Below are 21,218 nucleotides of genomic sequence, written 5' to 3' on the forward strand. Positions count from 1 at the left end.
GTAGTGTGCTGTTGCCTTGGTTTATTTCCCAGCATCTAGCCTCAGTTCCTGAGGGCAGTCAGAGGTGACTTCATTGCGTAAAAGTTTACAAGCGGTTTCCTTTGCATGAGGAGAGTGCAATTGCTAAGATTCATGTGGCTTCACTCTTCCTCCCTGAACCGCTTTCGCTGCCATTATTCATTAGCAGCATCATTCATTGTTCAGTACCTTTTGAGATGCATCAAATTGTTGCTGTGAAGTAAAAAGAGTATTATCGCTTGGCAGGATGAGAGGGGAATGCAATGTAGGCAAGGATGCAAACCAGAATGGACATATCTGATAGCTCTAGGAAGCCTTTGATTAAATATAGACGTGGAACTTTAATACATGGCTGTAAGGGAAGTTTAATGTTGTGTGATAGAGCCGAGCAATGCATAGAAGCTGATTCTTATCTCACAACAGTTTCGACTCCATTGAGATATTAATCTGCTTGTGCTTTTTACCAGAAGGAATGTGGAATGAGACCCAAAAGTAAAGAAACGATTACACCATTTATTTCTTCGCAGCACTGCCCATTTCTATCTGCTCAAGATCTGACCCATAATACTTGGCAGTCTACATACCTCCCAGCTGTCTGTAACAGTAGTCATCTTTTTTTTTTTTTTTTTCCTCCCAAAATAGCAGTTTTATGTTATTTTCTCTCAAAGGCATGGCTCATAAATAACTCTGCCATGCTGTATAACCATTCTAAATGGAATTTATACACACTGATGTATTTTGGGGAATATGTTTAGTAAGAGTTTTTTATTATGCTATCTTTACATGTCATCATAGTAATAGTTGTTGCATTATATTTGTTTCACCTCAGCAAAAATACTGGAATAACAGAAGAAAGATCAGAATATTTTGTTTTCTTGTGACACTTGCTGAAGCATTGTCATCTGGGTGAGAAGTTTCGTGAGCTTTCTGAGTCATGCTAGATCGCAGGGAAGTTTTAGTAAGAGTATTCATCCTTGATTCCTTCATGGACTCCAGTCTGCTTAATGTTAATTGAAGTTCTCTTCAAATCCACTTACATTCATTTTGCCTTCTGTTTCTTTCAGTTCTTCCACCCTTGTGCATTTTTGATGTGTCCTTGAACAAAGTCTGTCACCTGGATGGGCTTTTTATGCCACTGGGGAGGTTAAGGCATGTTAGATGCAGTGTATATTTAGAAAGCTGTGGGAATATAAGTCTGCTGTGGGTGCACTTGCTGATTTACTTTCGTTCCTGACATGGAGTGGAGATAGCCGGGTATATTTTTGTTTCAGGAGAACTCCAAAGTTCTGAAACAAGACTTTTCCCTGACTCGAGACGTGACTGGCTACTTTATCTTAAGCCCAGGAACTTATGCTGTCATTCCTGCTACAACAGAGGACAAAGAATTTGAATTTCTCTTACGAATTTTTGTGAAGAATCAAGACTACAATGAGTAAGAAGATAAGTACTCCTTATAGGCCCCAGACTTACAGTGTGACAGGATTTAACAATTTAATGTCAAGATAACTAATGTGGCAATTTGCTTTTAACATACTCTAGAAGCGTATTGGGAAGACACAGCCCTGTGTTAAGCACCATGTTGAGAGGGGATCAGATGTCTAGTCAAATGCATAGGGGTGGTCACGGCAGAACAGTGTAATAACTCATCTGCATCTACCAAGGGTCTCAGCTTTGGTACAAAGAGCCACAAAAGCAAGCAATAACTGCGACATATGCCCTCCCCGATCGTGGGGAAATCTCTCTTTACTGACAGGAGGACTGAGAGCTTGTTTTTCTTAAAAGCTGTTATGTAGTTTATTATGTTATGCAGTCTGGATGCCAGATGCATCAGGTCACATTCTGCTCTAGAGACCTAGAAAGAGCAGTGAAAGGCCTTGATTCCTTTCCCCAGCCATCTCATGGACAGGCCAATAGGGCTCCCTGTGAGTATGGGAGGGGCCTTGAAGATAAGTTTAGTGGAAAAATGGTATCTTAGTTCAAGCAAAGGCAGCTGTTTTCACATTTTTCACATAAATATCTGGGTGTGCTTTACATAGAGAGCAAACCCCAGCATTCAGCCTTATCAAATGACCTTCAAGTATCAGATGTGCAGTGGCTTTCCTTCAGCAAGCTTTATAGTGGAGGTGATTGCAGCTCTTACCTCATAGGCCCATATCTTAATAATGAGATTGCTTTCTAGGCTTTGGCCCCTGGCAAAAATAGCCCAGAACCAACTAAGGCAACTCCTTAGTCGTGGAAAACAAACATGAGATGTCTGTGCTCTGGGTTGGACTGCCTTTAGCATGATGAGTCATGCACAGGATGACTCAGCCTTGGTAGGCAGCACTTTCCAGGAGAGCCTCCGACCCCCACAGACCTTCCTGAGCTAGGCCAAGAGTAGGAATCCACTTTCTGTGGGTCTCTGCAGCACTCACCTATATAATAGTGCAGATGCTATAAAAGTAGCAACTGACTTGCCTAATGGCTCTACCAAAAGCAAAACTCAAGTATGGAATGTTGCTCCTAAGTGAGTCTCAGAAGGAATGGTGACCCTAGCTTAATTTCAGCCAGTCTGCAGACGTTTAAAAGATGTTGCCTTTTAACAGCCCAGATGCAACTTTTATTCCTGACTATTAAACTAGGCAAAGAGAAAGCAGGTGAAAATTTTATGTGGCTCAAGGCAGGGCAGCCCTGTCTTCTGTGTGGTGAGGTTAGTCCTGGCATGCTCAGAATGAAACAAGTTACCCTTTTTCTGCTGCTGGTGCCAGCAGGGCCATCTTGGGGAAGGCAGTGGCCCCAGAGCAGCCAGAGACTCAGACCTGTTCATGTCTGCTTGCATAGAGAAACCCAGGACTGCTGCAACAGGCTTGACTGAACTGGGACAGGCTGGGTGGTGTGGGTGCTGAGCATCTTGTGGGGCTGTGGGGTGGGTGAGTGCTCCTGTTGGTGCCTGCCTTCTACCACATCTGCAAATCTGTGCTCTGAAAAGACCTATTCTCTCCCAATTTGACTCTTGTAACTCTTTTCTAGGAACTCAAGTTCCCTGCCCAGCACAGTGCTGCCAACGGTAAGAGTCTGTGAAAACTGATGTAGATACTGGTGGTGGTGAATGATTACCAGAGACCATTCGGTAGCCACCTCTACTGACTTCTCTTCTTCCTTCCCTACATATCAGACACCATTCTGCTCTTCTCTCCTTTCACCACCCAGTACCTGTCCCAGAGTTCAATTTTGGCACCCTTCAACCTTGCTGGGAGAGCAGGTGACAAGCCTGGGGTGCCTCTCTGGAGAGACGGGAGTGACAATGAAGCCCTTCCTCTTCACATATGTCTCTTTCAGAGCCTGATTTTTGAAGGAAACAGATCTTATACAGTCCCTCTATCAGCCTGTTCAACTGCCCTTTTCAAGTCTCCACCTTTAACACTTCAACACTTCAAACAACCAAATATAGCAGGGGGAGAGCATTTCAAAGATGCTAAATTCTTGCAACGTCTGTAAAATGGGTACGTATCTAAGAAGGAGAGTTGGGAAAACTTTGATGAAAAAGTCTTGATTTTGACCTCTTTTAAAAAGAGGTCACACCTGAGAGCGGTGTCATACATGCCTTCCCCATGGCAATGGCTTCATTTGAATGCTCGCACCCTGTAAAGCACAGGAGTCCATAGGGGTGAGGTCCAAAGTAGGTTTCTTCTGATTTTCATTAGGATAACTTCACTGACATAAGGGAAGATAGGCTTCAAAACTGGTCGTGCCTCTAGCTAAACCCACATTTCAGTTTGTCTAGCCCAGCTACCATCTGTTGCTGGACTTCCTCGCTGTGAACTGTGCAGATTTCCAGAGCTGGTCCAGTCCACGCTGCTATCTCACAGGTTCCTTGCAAAACCCTGCCACTGAGAGACTGTTACTTATAGCAGTGCAAACTCACTGCAGGTCTTTCTAGCCAAAGGTGTAAGGCTGCTTCAGGAGAACAGAAAACAGAGTCCTTTCCTTGTGATTTGTTTTCCAGTCCACAATTAAGCCCCATTAGAAGGGTAGTGTAAATGGTGGCTTATTATCTCTTTCCACTGACAGGTTGTCAGTTCACTCAGCTGTTGTTGTTAGCCAATGTTTTGACTTTGACAAATTATGGTACCCATACTTTCTGCTCTTGTTCAGGTATTTGGGCTTCACTGGTGTGAATTATCTCTCACAAAGATGCTGAAGGCATTGGGGCCTAGGCTTAGATTTTTTTGTGAAACTTTATAATGTTAAGGATGACTCCCCTTAGTGCCTGGTGGATCTCCTCACCAGAGGGCTTAAAAAAATTAGTTAACCATTGAATTGCAGTTGCTCAGGTACAGTCAAGTCTGCCTGGGAGTTGAGAAAGTACAAGAGAAAGGAAAAGTCAAGTCCTGCTGTATTTTATTGGTTCACATGAATCTTCACACACCCTAAACCAGTGGTTTCAACTGAGGGCCTTTGATAAGGATCAGGCTTGATATCTCTATACTCATGTATTGACTTGCTGGGCTCCACTCTGGTGTGTTCTGTTGTCTTCCTCAGGCCCTGAGCTGCTCCCTCCTGGTTGTGCGAAGTGATAACAAACTATGCTTCTTCCTTCATCACAGAAGCTGTTCCTCACTCCTAGTCCACATTACTTTTGGGGTGTTAAAACTGCAGCCTGTACTATACATTGCGTACCCTCTCTAAAGTGCTCTTTGGATCTGCAGAATTCTGCCTCCAGTTGTTTTGTAACTGAATTATTTATGTGTATGCTTTGTCTTTCATCCAGGATGTACCAAGACAGAACCAGGACAGTTCCTATAAGGCTGTCTTCCTAAGATACGCTAAGCAGGTATCCTATCTAAATCGTCTTGCCGAAAAATAAAAATAAAAAAGGAACGTGGACTTGCAAAAAGAAAAACTGATCTATGATGTTGATACAAATCTATTTAGAAAAATGTTGTTTTGACATGTAGCTCCATCCTCAAGTGGATACCCTGAAAACAGTATTGATTGACCTGCCAAAACCCCCAGAAAAATGGGACATTCAGCTGGGATAGATTGGCTAGCCCCATATATCAGTGGAGGACTGGAGATTTGTGTTTGTGCTGGTGGTGGGCTGGCATGTGTACTTTTTTTGGGGGGTGGGGCTTTGGTTTGTTTATTTACTGAAAGCAATTAGAAAGCCTTGTGTATTCCCCCCTCTCATCAACATCATTTTTCATTTGCCTTCACGGCATTTGGTAACCAGGCATCAGTCAGTGTTGAAGTGATTGCTTCCTGCTCTTTCAGAGCCAAACTCTGTGTGTTCACAGGAAATGCTTTTAATGGTTTAATAAACTGTTATAAAGAACTCCTCGACTTAGTGAAGAGGAAAAAAATCACTGCCAAATTCTTTGCACAACGGATCTCTTGCAGTTAATAGTTATATCAATGCATGAAGGTGAAAATGAACACGGGCTGCTACGCTGAATGCCCTGGGGGTGTCTCAGGAGGGAGGCAGTCAGGTTCATGATGGGCAGCTGAAAGGGAAGCAGGCAGCAGTGCCTGTGCTCCCAGCCTGCTCACCCAGTTGCCTCCTGTGCCTGCCCATCAGCAACTTGCCAGCTAGAGGCTGGTGAAGTCATCAAGTGTTCTCATCACTCCTGAGAATACCCCATGGTGATGGGAGTGCCCATAACTCCCCTGCAGACTCTTGTAGGGAAGGACAAAGAGTGGCCCAGTAATGTGTGTGGCTTTGTTATGTTCCCGAGAGGGTGCTGCTGTTCCTCTGATATAAGCAGAGATCCTTCTTGGTTGTGGCAGTGCCAAAGTGACACAGGAGAAAACTCAATGCTCACAGACCTGTCCTTGCATTTCATTCTGCTTTAGGGCTCAGCTATTGATGCCTCACAGCTGCAACAACTCCTTAATGAAGTGATCATGCAAGGTAAAGCTTTTACAACACAGCTAATGTCTTTGTTGCTTCGCTATCCTTAGTCTTGTGTAAATTAGACAGTGGATTTAGTGGTGTCCTGATGGTCCTCAAAAAATCCTCAATGTGGCTTACTGCACTGTTGGATATTGAAGGATAAGAAGTGCCTCCACCAGGGTTCCTTTAAATACACAACAGTTTGGTTTTATTTTTTTGAAGAAAATAAAAGTAATATTCACATGAAGAAGGCAATGCAAGCCAGACCAGCTGCTAACAGACTCTTTAATGCATGGCTGTTAGCAAAACTGTGCATCTGCTTGACTGCCAAATTTCACCCTTCTCTCCCCCTCCCAGTTCTGCCAAGGGACAGCCTCTGCTTCGCAGACCTACCCTACCCTTTTCCTGAATGTCCCTGCAGCTCCTGTGAGCACCCTTTCCCTCTCCACGCCCCACCAAATGCAGCAGTCCTTGGCTGGGTTGCACCAGTGAGCTCCCAAGGGATCTATGCCTCTTCCTCTCCTCGCTCCATCCAATTTCTCCCAGTTCAGCCCCAGCCTGCATCACTCCTCTGCAGAGGCCTCAAGCTGGCTTTCAGCATTTCTCAGCCTCCCTAACTTGCCCACCTCAAAATCAGCATGGACAGGGGCAGAGATGGAGAGCTTGAACCAACTCGGTCATGCACAAGGCTTGAAGTGCTCCTAGGACTCACTAATTCAGCATAAATGGCCTTTCTTATCACTGTCATTTCCATTATCCTTATTTCAAGAGGGAAGAGTTTCCATCAGGGCTGGCAGGTGGGCAGAGACTATGCAGAGTAGCTACCTTTGAGCCCAAACAGGATGCTGTCCTTGGGGGAGGGAGCGGTAGAGATGTCTGAGACATGTCAAATTCCCTCAGTGGACCTCAACCTGGCATGTAGCCTTTGCTGCTGTTTGAGAAGCCAAGCCAAATCTGGGGCTTTTTAGTTATGTGAGCCTTCGGACTGGTGTCATCCTTCCCTCTAAATGGTGACCTGATGCCTCTGTCACCCCCCCCTTTCTCTCACTAATTCCTTCTGTTTTGTCAATACTTGCAGATGAAATGACCAGCCTGGGAGGAAGGTTCAGCTTTGATTCATGCAGAGGCATTTTAGCTCTGATGGATGTATCCTTTCAGCAGAAGCAATAAACTTCCCTGGTGCTGACCGCCCTTGCCTTGAGTTATGGCTGAGCTGGGTGTCCCAGTGTGAGAACCTGCAAGTAAATATTAGCCACAGTCCTCAATAAATAGCTGTCCCAGAGTCTACGAAGGACTTTCCCAGGTGTGTCCTGGGTCTGACATCTCTGCTAAAAGGCAAGGGTCAGTCTTCTCCTAACTCTTTGCTCTCATTTCCCCCTCTGCAGTGCCCAGGGCTTGGCTAAACCTCACCCTTGGGTGCAGGTCCGAGGCAGAGCCCAAGGTGAGGGAGCAGCACAGAGCTCAGGCATAGCCTGGCTTTTCCATCACAGCTGCAAACACACTGGCCTGTGATGGCAGCTCAAGCAGGCTGCTAGCACTGCCGGCAAAGCTGGTGTCAGCGGGCGAAACGCTATCACTGCCGAACCACAGGCACTTGCCTGGCAGACCATTCATCCTTTCCAGTGTACCTTCCCTATTTAGACAGAACATGCAGTCTTTTTACTCTTAACAAGACAACACTGGGAATACATTGCTGGCTGTTGTAGAACAAGAGGGCTCCTTGATGAAAACATAAAGTCTTCCCCATGTGTTTTCTCCCCCTTGCTTGCTCACTGTCTCTTTTCTTCCATGCCTTGAAATAACTTTGAGACATTTTCAGACCTTTACAAACTGCCAGGGAGCGAATAAAAAAGACCAGAAGTCCCTTTCTCGTTGCAGCTTTCTGCATCTAGCCAGTGAAAGAGATTTTCCCCCTTTCCAAAGCCCCTCCTGGGCTAAGTGGGCACTGTGAATGCATGGCATGTGCAAAGAACCAACAAAGCCATTGATCTGCTTTAATTCAAGGTGGATTTTTCATTCTCTGGGCTGTGTACAACCCATGTACAGTGTGACCTATCCTGGCCTGCAAGGACAGGATCAGCTTTTTTCACTCAGGTTTCATGGCAGTGGCCCTTGCCTGCTTATATTTCACTGGTGATGAGTTTTGCTTTCATGGAGTTTTCACCATCCCAGATGCGTTAGGTGAGGTGCTGCATGTCTGCCCAGGACTCCTAGATGGTGTAAGGAGGGGAGCAAGTCCACTGACACAGTCCTTTCAGCATCCCTGTGGGATGTCTGCTGGCACCCCTGGGCTCCTGCAGCTCATGGTGGGAAATGTTTCTTGCACGTGGTGTATGTGTGGCTCAAAAGCTGCTGCTGGCGTCAGAATCAGCTCCTCATGCTTTTGGCTCCTTCAGTGCCTGTTCCTCCAGGAGGATCCAGCCAGAACTAATACTGCGCTGCTTTGTGCACAGAGGCAAGGCAATGTGCCCATGTGGCCCGGAGCATGGGGTCATGCTCATCCACAGCCTTTGTGCTCGGTGGCTAAATGTCAACTGAAGTGATCGTTGCAGGTTGCCTTGTGGTTAAAGGCAACGTATAAATAGAAACCTTTTGTTGTTTGTGAGCACAGGTATGAGCAGCTCTACAATGTGCCAAAGAAGGTGCATTTAACTCTAAGCATAATCAAGAACAGAAACACTCTTGGCTTTCTCGACACAAATTAACAGACAGAAGAGACTGCACTTTGTATCTTTCTTTACATGAAGGCAGCATCCTCAGGAATGAAGACAGCCAGATTTAGCTCTCATTAACTGTTCAATTCTTAACTAAATGCACAGCTCAACTCGAACGGACAACTGACGCTGCAGGAGTTCAGCAGCCTCTGGCGAAGTCTCACTAAGTACATGGTACATGGGGGCTGCTCTCCTCTCTCTGCCAATACCGTACTCTTGGGCTTTTCATCATCAGGGCGCAGGTGCTCTGTGATATCGAAGTGCTGGGGGGAAGAATGTTGCAAAGGTGGCTGGCTTAGTGGGTCAGATTTCCATCCTCTCAGGCAAAGGTTGAGAGCTCAGGAAGTAGTGGTGTGTAAAGTGTTCCAAACGAGCAAGCAAGGCTTTTCTAGCACAGGGAATATTGAGGAAAAAGTGGGAAAAGGTAGGAAGGCTAATTAGGCTCAGAATTTAATGGAAATCTTTGTTTGTGTGCCCCCACTGGCAATTTTTTTAGAAGCTTTCTAAACTGAAATGTGTTCTTGGACAGTCATCTGAAAAATGTTACTTCCTCATCGCTGCAGGTTGTAATGGAAGTGTGTAAGATCTGATGAAAATTTGTCTGGGAGAAATGTCTCTGCTTCAGGATAAGCATTAGGTCTGGAAGCAGGGAGGACAGTAGCTTGGTATCTAGGTTCCTACCTAAACTCAGAGCCAGGGCATGCATGGCAGCTTCTCTGTGTCAGGTCATTCTCCCTCAGTTTTGGTGCAGCACAGGAAGGTTTCCTGAAGCCTCAGGGTTGGGTGGGCTCTACTTTGTTTCATCCCTCTTGAGGTGGTCTGAGGCCACCTAGGACATGGAGTACCAGTTCCCCATCTAGCAGCGGTGCTCTTCCCACTGACAGCACCTGAAGTGTGGCCTATGGCATTTCAACAGTGTCTTGGGAAAGATGACTCCACACCATTCTGGGACTCAGGAACTCCTGGCTTGTTTCATGTGTTATAGGCAATGTTTTTTTGTCAATGGAGGAGTGAGTATTCCCATTGCTGCCTGCACACATAAACCAGGGAGAGTGAGGTAAAAGGCTTCCACCCACTCAAAACTGTGGGATTTCTTACACAGTAACATAATGGCTGAGCCTTCTGGAAATGGGTCTCCCTTGTCATGGTCACCCCATCTCATCTATTGAACTTCCTTGCAGCCTATTTATTAAAGAGGAAAAGCATCCTACATAATTAGATGTAGTAGTAAATTGGGGGAATGGTGATACAGGCTTGAAATCTGCCTTTACACTGGTTTTTAGGATATCTTCAGAAAGGAAGACAGAAACCATTCTGGATTTCTTGATGTGTCTGAACTGAAGAGTGCGATACAGACAGCAGGTATGTCCATAGGTGCTGAGCAGCTCCCTTTCTTGTCCCTGTGGCAGTGAAGGAAAGGGTGAAAGAGAGGAAAGAAAAAAAGAGCTTCAGGAAGAAAGCAGTTTGGATTGCACAGAGGTGCCAGTTAGATCACAGCTCTGCTCAGAGGTCTGCGTTTTTTAGGGCATTGAGACAGAAGGCTCATTTCAGGGAGAAACCCTTTGCGCTGCAGCTGGGGAGCCAGCAGAGAGATGCAGAGAAGCAGAGCACAGGCCAGAGCCTGCAGAGACCAGCTTATCCGTAGCCTCTCCAGGACAGTGACTAAGTCTGTAAGGGAAAGCCAGAGCAACAGACATTTATTTAGTTTGCACTGACCTCTGTTGGCTATGCAAATGCTGAAACTTGCAGTGAGTGCATGAGACCCCTTCATATGAGTGGAGCATTTTAGCTGGGCCATGTCTCCAAAGACTTTGTGCATGAAATACAGCTCTGAGACAGCAATCCTCTTATAATTGTACAGTGGAGAAGCTCCCATTTGGCTACCTGGAGCTTGGAGGGGTGCTGTCCTGAGGAGGAACCTGGTGAAGGTTTGCTATCCGTGGAAGGCATCAGCTCAGGGGATGTATGTGTATTTTTTTTTTATACTGAGAGGTGGGTAGAGCACCAGCTTCTGCCTGAGGAACACAGCACTAATGTGCCAAATGTCAAAGGAGAAGTTGCCAGGTCCATTCTGTAAGAAAGGAGCTAATGTGTAAAATTGAGAGGAAAACTGTACATTGAGAGCTCCTGGCAGCCAAAATAGTGCAGCAATCTGAAGGGATAAAAAGACACTGTTAAATGGTAAATTCAATACATGTTAGGCTATAAGCAGTTCTGAGGGGGGGGGGGGGGAAAGAAAATCATAAGCTCATTCTTGCCACCTTCTGAGCCAGACAGCTGCATTTGAATCTGGCTTTGCAATAGGATGATCCTCATCCTGACTTTTAAGCAGGAGGGAGTGGACAGCCCCAGAAAGTGTTTGGGAGGTTGATGCTAACTCTGGGAATGGCACTAAATGCAGGTCCTAGCCAGCTGTTCCTTGAAGTGTTCAGTGCTTTCCCCAGCAAAATGCTGAAGTGTGTGCTCTAATCTTTCTCTGTTGTCCTAAGGCTTCAAAGCATAGTAATGGTGGGTCAAATTTTCCGCTGGAGTAAAGCAGCCCAGCTGCATTAACAGCAGTACTGCCCTGAAATACAGGAGCATCGGCCTGGTGTATTACAAACTTTTCAATAGCTACACTAAATGCATCAAAAAATAGGGAAACATAAAGTCTGTATTTTAAATCTTGACTAAAACCAGAGTGAGGAATCCAGCAGACAAAAGGTGTGGGGAGTAACCTTCAAATAAGTGACATCACATAGCTGAAAATTCGTGGGAACAGAGAGGACTGCCACTTCAGTCTTGTTGATGAGGTTAATTGAGAGACATTGCCAGGTGAGCAGATTTCAGAGCAAGTATATCCCAGACTGATCATGCCAAATTGTCAGTGTTCTACTAGTGTAAGACATGATTATAGCATCTCGTAAGCAGCGCTGCAGTGCTTGCTGGAATCTGCTCTCAAGAGAGAGCTTTGAATTCCCACTCCCTTCAAAAGGTTAAAAATAAGAGAGAATTCATTGCTCACTACAGTGGTTCTTGGCAGTGGTTTAAAACCAGAACCAAAGAAGTTTCGTTAATTACATTTTTTTAATTACCAACTTTTCTTCCTAGGAAAAAAAATCTGAAATCAAGTTTCTCTTAGTTTGAAATGTATCTTAAGCCCAAATGTATTTCCATTACTTAAATATTCAGCATTGCTTCCTGCTGGAGACCTTCTCCAACTAGGCTCATGCACCAGAGTTTGTTGAGGTACTAACCCACCTGCATTGGCTGTATCTCCCCCCACACTTCGCCTACATAGAGAAACAATTTCCTTCTTTTCTGCTTGTTCAACTAATTTAGCTCCATGTTGAGGTCATTTAAAACTGAAAAGTTTAGAGCTGGTTGAAAAACCAGGGAAGTTACTTCTCTTCCAGCTGAGCCACTAAAAACTAGGGGTGAGAAAATGAGACTTTCTGTAGTCTCAGAGAATGCATTAAACCGAAGCTATCAGTCCAGCTTTCTGCAGAAAATTTCTCCTTTGTTTAGCAAATCAGCTTTTAGTGCAAGATGTATTTAAATCATTCCTCTTTCATAGCCAGCACATTTAGGGTAGTTTTATTTAACTAATAAAAGAATCATTCTAAAAGGCAATTTTTGTTCATTCAATTGAATACCAATTTCCATCCAAACAGACTGTGACACAAATACTGAATAATCAGCTAATAAAAAAAGAAATGCACCCTTCACCATTTTCTAATAGAAGAGAAAATGTAAAAATTAAGAATATCAGGCATACTATACTGCATAATAGCATGAGCATGCGATATCTCCCTGTTTAGCAGAAACTCACCAGTGGTATTGTAAATGCTACGCTCAGACTTTAAGTTGTGAGCCAAAGAAAATCACCCTTTCTTATAGAAAATAAAAGCTAAAAAGGCAAAACAAGTTAACACTAGATTAGTTAGCTCAATGTTTCTTGCTTGCTGACCCAAGCCACAATTCAAGTAAGTGACTAGAAGGACTTTGATTTTCCATCACCCTACCCTGGCTCTTATGCACCAACCTGGGGAAAGGCAAGCTGCTACCCAGGGATACAGATACCCGACATGACAGGGTGGGGGGCTGAGGGAGGGCCCCAGCTTCTTTGCAGGGTGCACAAGGCCATCAGAGCCTGTCCATCACCCCGCAGTCTGTCCCCAGTGCTGTCGTTCCTCTTCCCTCTGCAGGTCTGGCCGCTAATGAGCAGCTTCTGTGCCTGATGGCCTTGCGGTACGGCAATGCTGCCAGAAGAGTTGGCTTCTCTGACTTTGTGTGCTGCATGCTGCGCCTTGAAACCATGACCTGTGAGTCTCAGTGCCGGGGCCTGGGGTTGGGCAGGGGACATGGCAACAGGTGAGCTTGCAAAGCCAAACTGAGGCAGTGGCAGGAGGCAAGGGACACGGTGCTAGACATGATAATACATGTCTAACAGCGTAACGTGGAAATAACAAACCAGCCAAAGGTCCAGGCATCCCTTAGGGCATCCTGTTTTCTAGAAGCCAGATTTATCTCCTGCCCACAGGAGCAACTGGCTGGTAGAGAGTGGTTTAGTGCTGAGAGAAAACAGCAGCTGGGAATACAGCGATGCCCTCGCTGAAAGGGGCCAGAAGGAAGGTCAGCCCCCTGTTTTCCGTCAGAGCTCATCAGAGTGCCCGTGGGCTGCAGCCGCACCACGCCGCCCTGTTTTTTTCCCTGCTGAGGAGCGATGGTAATGTGTATCCAGAGCTTCTTCAGCTGCCAGTCTTTTTTTCCTGCATGGATTTAGCCTGGCCTCTGCAGGCTTGTCCTTAGAGCCCCTATGCACTAAGACTCATTTTCTAAAAACAAGATGTGTCCTTGTGCTGGTGCCCTTCCACACAAGCTTGAGCATCCTGGTCCACAGCAGACCTTCCTCCAGGGCGGTGTGGAGCATTGCCAGTACCAGTGAGGAAGTCTGCATCATGGCCAGTGAAGAGGAATGAGGCAACACATCTCAAGTGGAAGGCTTTCTCTTTTGGTGAAAAGTCAGAGAATTCTGAATCACAGCAAGCAAGGCACATTTTTTGTTTGGTTGTTTTTTAGCTGGAGAAATGTTTTTCCCATCAACATCAGTAAAGTTCTCTCAGTTTTTTGGTAAGGAGAATGTCTGAGATCCTTCTCAGTGGATAAACAAACCCATGCCCTGTGTTGCATCCAGCTATTGTCTCGCAGCTACAAGGAGGGAGTGTCTATAAATAAGCATTTGCCTGAAAGTAAATGGAATTCTGATTTACAAAAGCAAAATTTTTTACTACTCTAATAATAAGCATTTTGACTGTAAATGCTGGTAGTTAAACAAACCCAGCAATTGTGACCCATGTGTTAGAACATTGCTACAGCAATTTAGTTCGTCTTCAGAATGAGCTGGGTTTCGACAGGGCGTGGAAATGAGTGTTCATTTTTTCTCATGTGTTTTTACCACTAATGTTTTATGGGCCAATGGTGGTCAGTGGATCCGCCCAGATGACACTGCCTAAAATCCCATTTCAAGTGAGTACAGCAGAAGCAGCTCAGAGCATGTCCTGATTTTAATGCTTTCATTAAAAACCAGATAACTTGTAAACAGCCGTTTTTTGTGATTATACATGTCATTTGCTGTAGATGAAAATTCTTATGCCTAAATTAGTACCATGGCATTTTTTTTCATCTCAAAAAAGATCTTCTTACATTTTAAGTGACAGTGTAAAGACAACTCCTCTACATCCATGTGGAAAGGAATCTCTAAAAGTTTCATTGCTGTCTGTAATGAGTATCTTGAAATGCTCTCAACTCTTTCAGTTATCACTTTACAGAGGGTTTAATGTGGAATACGTTTCTCAAACTTTTTAATTCATTGTGAATAAAATTGTTATAGGAGAGGATAAGGGTGCCAAGTGGGAATAAAAGTCAGTTGACCTTTGTGACGATGTGAATGCAGCAGGGAAGATAAAATCTGTCCCATTAAATCATTACTCATCCTTTCAAAATAGCCAGAGATGAGACCCAAACCAAAACCAGCAGCTTCTTTGCAAACTCTCTTTAACTGGAGTTAATGAAGCAGTAAAGGGGCACTTACCTCTGCCCAAAGCAGGTAACTTCAGCGCTGCCATTGTTCCTAAAAGGACGCTGGGCACAAGCCCAACCCTGCAAATACAACCTTGTTAAGGGGCTGGGCAAAATGTGGGGATTTCCTTGTTGTATCCAGCAGTATAGGCTGGATGTGCTTCATCATGTTAGCTTTCCTCTGCTTTCTCTCTGCTCTGGATCATATAGGTAGCTCTGGTCGCCTTCTAAGGGGCTGATGAGCGAGGCGCCTTTGTGCCCTGTTCCTGCACTCTCCCAGCAGCCTTGCACTTTTGTCTAAAGCTGGGCAGGTTTCAAAACATTCATGATCTTACGATGCCTTTTCCATTCAGAGTGGGAAACAGGCTCCTGGAGAAATGTGTCATTCAAGGATAGATTTAAATTTGTTTCAAATTTTTATTACTGTTTATAACAGCACATTTCTAGGAGAAGAGTAATTTCAAAATAAATAAAAAGAGCTCAAAATACTGTGTTTTGACTTTATCCAAACACTTGGGTTTGAACGTTTCTCCTAGACAAACTGCAATATAAATGTGCACATAGAATATCAATATTTGAATGGATTTAAATTTTCTGATGCCAAAGTGTTCCATCAGAAAACTTACAGCAATGTTAATTTCAAACTCTAGCTGAGTAACAGCAGCATCTGCATTTATATTCCCTGGGAAAAGCTTGCAAGGCATACTAATGACTTCAAGAGAATCACTTTCTTTAGGGCACACTGTGATCACACACTGCCAGGGAGGATGGAAAAGGACCAACAGAAAGTTTCCCTGTGGGAAGATGTGTTTCATTAGTTCACCATTCTCCTGTCAGTCTTCAGGCGGGAGGTACAATTGAAACAAATTATGAGAGGAGATGAAAGCCGTCACATTGAGTACTCCCTGTCTCTACACTTCTGCCAAATCCTGGCCCTGCAATTGGGATGCCTTCCCAGGCTGTGATCCAAAGGGCAAGGCAGAGGGGGTATGCGGCACAGATGTGGCTAGGCAGGACAGCACGGGTGGACACCTGAGCCAGGCAGACCGTGCCAGCGCAGGCACTGCAGCTCTGCTCCTCAGCTGCCACAGCCTTATGTCTGCATTGCATTCTTGCTTCCTCCTCGTGAAATAAGATTTTCTTTGTTCTACACCTAGATGCATTTCAAAACTTAGCAGAGGGCAGATCACAAATTTTGATGACGGCAATGGAGGTAAGAATGCTCCTTCCTTCTCCTCTCTCCAGGTCCAAAGTGGGAGCACTGAGTATGTTAGCAGGAGGGTGAAGTTAAAGATGGTGCATGATGTATGTTGCCAGGGGTTTTACTTCTGACGCCAACAGTGGTGAGGGTTTTGCCTGGCTGGATGTGCATGCTGGGTGGGAGGTATTTCCCTGGGGTTCCCTGGGCCCAGTCACGCAGCCTCACTAGGGTGAGCACAGATCAGGGTGTCCATCCACAGCCAAATCACAGTCTTCCCTTACATACGCCAGCCTGTCATTATGGGAACTATTGCTCAAAGTGACTTTGAGGAAGTGACAAAAAAAAAAATCCATGCTCTCATTTCTTACTGCCCCATCTGTTGATTCTGAATTGCAAAACATCTTGGTTTTAAGAAAGAAACAGCAGACAAATGCTTGCTGCTGCTGTTTGTCTTAAAAGCACAGCCTGAAGGATAACTAGCTGAATGGGGATACATCAAGCTTTTTATCAGCTAGTCTGAAGCAAAAATCCTGCTGTGCTCCATAGTGATATGCCCGAGTGCTGCATTTTATCAGTCTGGGGACTGTTATTTGACAACACAGCATTTAAAAAGATTTTTTTAAACATTTTACAGTCTTGCCGGCTCCTGTTTACACTCTGTGGTTAGTTCAGAGCCTTAGAGTTCATCAAATCTGTTTTGCACCAAGAGCTGAGTAGAGCTTCCAAGCAGAACCTGGTTTACAGGGTAGTCTGTAGGACAACCACATTGCCAGAGCCTGCTGTCCCTTCCACTTGCAATCACGCAGATGCCATTCTTTCCCAGCAATTGCTCCTGCTGCAGCTGCTGCTATAATTTATCATTGAAAGCAACATATGGAAAGTGTTTCTGGGTTTGAATTGTAATAAGAGAAAAAGGCAGTTCCAAAACCCCTTAACTGTCCTGTGCAGGACAAAAGCGCCATAGTCATTGGATCACAGCCTGAAGGTACCAAGACACGTGTCTGAAGACTTGGTGTAACATCGCCACCTAAATGAACCTTTTCTTCTTTTTCCAGTGGCTGACTCTTGTCATGTACACCTAAAGAGACGTCAGAAATCAATGTGGCTGGTAAGAAATCTCCTTAGTACTGTAGATACTGAGAAGAAAAGAGTGGGCCCTTACAGTGGCCACAGTGAATATGAGTGGGAACCTTATAGAAAGCTCACCCTGGGGTTATGGTGGGTTTTGAGAGAAAAGTGAGCACTGCAGCACAAGCAGGGCTAGAGAGGGGCTGTGAAGGGAATTGGACTTTGGGCTATTTTTTTCTGAGGAATGGCCTTATCAGTTGCTCAATTAGCCACTTGTCCCCTGTTCCCACCTGAGGTTATACATTTTCAATAGATCAACTAGTAGAACTTGTCTTTTTTGTCTTCGTCTGAGGGATGCAATTGCTTCTGAATATCTTACATAGCTGCAGCAAATGTAAAGCCAAGTAGAGGGTGGGGATATGAGGTCACTTAGATTTCTTGGTCAGTCTGATTCACATTTTTAACTGAATTATGTGATTTAGTTTACTTTTGAACAACAGTCCCTACCTTGCTCTTCATTTGATGTTTGCTCTCTCCATGTCAGGCCTGGAGAGGGGCTTTTTTGCCCTGAAGTTTACCTGAACTTTCCAATTTTGCTACTTGGTTCTCATGAAGGACCCTGCCTTTTCCTACAAAGCTTGTCCTGTTTGTACATCTGTAAACCATCTTGCCCATTGCGCTCCTACTAACAGACTGGGACACTGCTGTTCCTAGCTGCAATGGTAAAGCATTAGTGCTGATCCCAGGCATTTTTCACTGAGGAGAAAACAGGTAGGAAACCTAATCCTTAGAGAAAAACGTGCAGTGAAGAGCCAACAGCCTCCTGCCATTATGTGGCAATTGACCCCAGGAACTCACGAAGCACCCTTGGGCAAAGTCACACAGTTTCCTTATCAGCCAAGTTCAAAAATGGAATGAAAAAAACCACCAAAAACCAAAACAAAAAAACCCCAGGACCTTCATTGAAATCCAGGGACTGCATCCAGATGAGCTTTCCTATAGACAGGAATAACAATAACAAACAATACATGAACAGCATCTCCGATACCTCACATCCTGTTTCTGAAGGCAGTTGACATTGGATGCAGGCTTTGGTGAGAATTTGAAAGGGGAAATGTATAATCAAGGTGTAAATTACACTTTTCCCAGGAGAAAGCATGGTAGATTCAGACCCAAGTCAGTGACTGCTCTGTGTCTTTTACCCTTGGCTCCAGGACAGCATTCGTGCCCAACTACTCCTCTGTCTTGGCTTCTAAGTGCACCCAGTGTGTCCTTCTGCAGCAGGAGCTGGGCCTCACCACTCAACACTGAGATGCCTTCATCCCTCTGAGCTGTGTTTGCACAAAGTTCTTTGTTTGAAAGTGTGTCCTTCGCATTTGGAGAGCTTTGGACAGTGCACCTTGCCTTTCTCACAGCAAAGCTGAATTTTGATGTGTTGATGTATAGAAACAAATTATTCACAACACAGCACTCACCTCTTGCACTGCAGACTAGAAGGACTCACTTTGTGGGATGAAGTTGCTTAAATTATTGCTTGCAAATGATATTCATAGTCTATTTAGTCTTCTTTTCTCCTTTCATGAATCATTCATAAACTGATCGTAACTTCTGCAAATATATAATTAATCACAATTTTCACTTACCAGTTTTGAATTAAATTCTGCCTGTAGGGTGTTTGTAAGCAGCCGACTTGAGCAATTTAGCAGGCACTTGCAGCCGGAGACTGGGCAGTTGTAGCATGCACCCCTCAGAGCACTGAAACTCTCTGCACTAGAGCCTGACAAACGATGAGCGATATGGGAAAACACACTTGGCCTTTGTTGAAAAAATCCTGTTGGAAAAAATATTCTCAATAGTGATTTCTAAAGACTAACCTCCAGCTGTCTGTGTTTTAAGTGAGTCTTTTTACCTCTGTTTTAGGTGGCTTTTCTGCTCCTCAGTAGGACACAGCCCAAGGCCATCCCATACCAGAGCCATCCATGGGGTTCTTGAAAAACCACTGTGAAGGAGTGAAGCCAGGTTTCCTATGGACATTTGCTTATGCTTGATGGTACTTAGATGTCAGGATGAAGGGTCCTTTTCCGGCAAACTGGAGTTGCTTTGGAGAGAGGAGATAATGAGAGAGGTCCATGGGCAAACTGGTAGTGCTTAATGGTCTGGGCAAGCTGAAATCGCTGACTATAATCTCCTTTCATCTTCCTGTGAATAGTACGGCTGGTTCTGGTTAATGCACAGAAGTCGGGAACAGCTCCATTAACTCCATTGCAAATAAGAATAGAATCAGGCCTTTTGTGCGGAAGGGGTGTCTGTCATGTAGGTAACAAAAAGAATTAAGACACACTTTTATTTGAATTATTTCTTAATTTGCTTGTGTGCCATTTTTAAATGCCAGGAAAAGGTTGAAGAAATTAGTCATTATTCATAAATAACACCAAAATCTTTGTGATTTTTTTTTAAGGGAAGGGAGGGGAGAGGAGAGGAGTCGAGTCTTGTGCATATTTGAGTTTGTCAGCTGTCGGGATTCCGTTTTATTTGCTATGGCAATGAAGAGGCATATCAGAGGTGTAGAAGAGATTGTTCAGTGGGTTTTTTTTTGATTTCCAGCATCTATATCAAGAGTCTCTGGGAAGGGAGAAGTTTACCTGAACTGCATTGTCTTTCTCTGTCCTGATGTCTTTAAAAATATAGGGCTTCTTCAGATATAATTCCTGCTCAAAAGTTTAACTTAAATCTGCTAAATAACGGTAACCTTTCTGTAGCCCACATACAAACTCCACTTTCATAATTTTTTATCATGGTGATAAAAGCAAATCTAGTGATCTATTCTACTCAACTAATGAAAAAAATATCCCTGAAGACTCCATTTGTGAAAATGCCAAAAAAGAAGGATGCAAACGTTGATGGATGAAAGCAATGCAGGGTTGCCATGGCAATATAATTCACACTGTGCCTCACCCAGACCTTCCACACAAGTTTCCATTGAGGCATCCACACACTAGCAACAGATTTACTCATTTGGCATCAAGACATTACACACTGGAGCAACAACTATGTCACAAGGTAAAGAAGGGACCCGTGTCTTTGTTATTATGAGGTCGGTCTGGAGCAGTGTCCTGTTCTGCAGCTTGGAGAGCATTACTCATGTAGGTAGGTCTTATGCAAGTGGGGCAACTGAACCCACCCTTTCACTGAAAATGAGGGGAAAGGGAAATCAGTAAATTAGACTACTATAATATTTTTCAGTCATTTTTAAACAAACTGATTCCTTCTCCAAAGTGTGACTTACACATCCCACTTGAAATCATTAATCATTAATTAAGCTCTCTGAAAATCTTGGTAAAGACAGAAGATAAATAAAAAAATGTGGCAGTGGAAAAATAAATATGCTTTGCTAAAAAGGTGTATTAGTAGATCCATTTCAGTGAAGTATGCTTGTTTCATTTATCCTGGGAATTCGAAAAGGGTAAGTAGAAATCTGGAAGTACTTCTGTATGAAGTCCACTCCACAGTTCAGGGATGCTCAAGCTGGCTCAGACCCTCTGGGAACAAGCTCTTTGCAGCTACACAGAAGACACCTGTGGTAAAATTGTGAAATTCAGTTCAAGTCAACAGGTTTAAATACATTCTTGTTGTGTGAAAGTCCCATCTACAAAAATACCAAGCTGTTAAAATCAGCATGTTAAGATCAGTTTTAAAAATCTTAATTTGCAGACAATGTATTACTTTTCCTTTTGTTACGACGCATAATTGCCTTTCTGTGGGAGGCAATTCTGCTTGTCGTTAGACAAAGATCCTTGTCTCTAATAACTCAGTCTGGCCACAGACTAAACTGTTTCTTCTTCATTCAAAAACCAGCAGCAGACACCAGACACCCTAGGTAAGAAACATTGCGGACACATAAGTTGTCTCCCCGCAGACTGATGCTGGGGGTGCCGGCTCTTCTCACACGAGGGATGTGTGTACGACCGTGCACAGAGCCCCTGCAGCCAGTCACTGCTGCGGGTGCTGCCGGCCGGAGTGCACCTCTGCCTCCATCACACCAACCCTTCACTCTGGTCTGTGTGGCTTGTGCACGCCAGTGGTCTCAGGGATGAACCTGCGGCCCCTTCGGGTTTGCGGGATGGAGCCTGCCTGCTGGTCCTGCACTGGGGCAGAAAGTAATAACTCACTGCTGTCAAGCTGAGCGTGGCTGCCTGTCTGTAGCGTTGGAAGAATTGGTATTCCACTTGATTTATACTTCCAAGCAAGCTAATTAAGCAACAATTCAGGAGGAATCCATCATTGT

The 21,218-nt window shown here is 44.5% G+C and overlaps 1 protein-coding gene across 2 annotated transcripts in view; it reads left to right on the forward strand.

Moving 5' to 3' along the window:
* The window catches only part of LOC104351820 (calpain-13), a 43,771-nt gene extending 26,805 nt beyond the window's left edge, over positions 1 to 16,966 (forward strand). Inside the window, exons 11-20 of one of the 2 annotated variants that reach the window (XM_086460879.1) lie at positions 1,290 to 1,450; positions 3,028 to 3,064; positions 4,769 to 4,831; positions 5,851 to 5,908; positions 6,969 to 7,036; positions 8,710 to 8,778; positions 9,888 to 9,966; positions 12,792 to 12,908; positions 15,822 to 15,877; positions 16,921 to 16,966. In XM_086460879.1, the coding sequence (XP_086317005.1) occupies positions 1,290 to 1,450; positions 3,028 to 3,064; positions 4,769 to 4,831; positions 5,851 to 5,908; positions 6,969 to 7,036; positions 8,710 to 8,778; positions 9,888 to 9,966; positions 12,792 to 12,908; positions 15,822 to 15,877; positions 16,921 to 16,947 (735 nt within the window). In that variant the 3' untranslated portion in view covers positions 16,948 to 16,966. Of the gene's footprint in view, positions 1 to 1,289; positions 1,451 to 3,027; positions 3,065 to 4,768; positions 4,832 to 5,850; positions 5,909 to 6,968; positions 7,037 to 8,709; positions 8,779 to 9,887; positions 9,971 to 12,765; positions 12,909 to 15,821; positions 15,878 to 16,920 lie in introns of both variants that reach the window. The other variant, XM_086460880.1, reaches the window with a different exon arrangement.
* Positions 16,967 to 21,218: the final 4,252 nt, after the last annotated feature.

The sequence above is a fragment of the Leptosomus discolor genome, chromosome 2 (assembly GCF_034619465.1).
Source record: "Leptosomus discolor isolate bLepDis1 chromosome 2, bLepDis1.hap2, whole genome shotgun sequence".
Classification (NCBI taxonomy): Eukaryota; Metazoa; Chordata; class Aves; order Leptosomiformes; family Leptosomidae; genus Leptosomus; species Leptosomus discolor.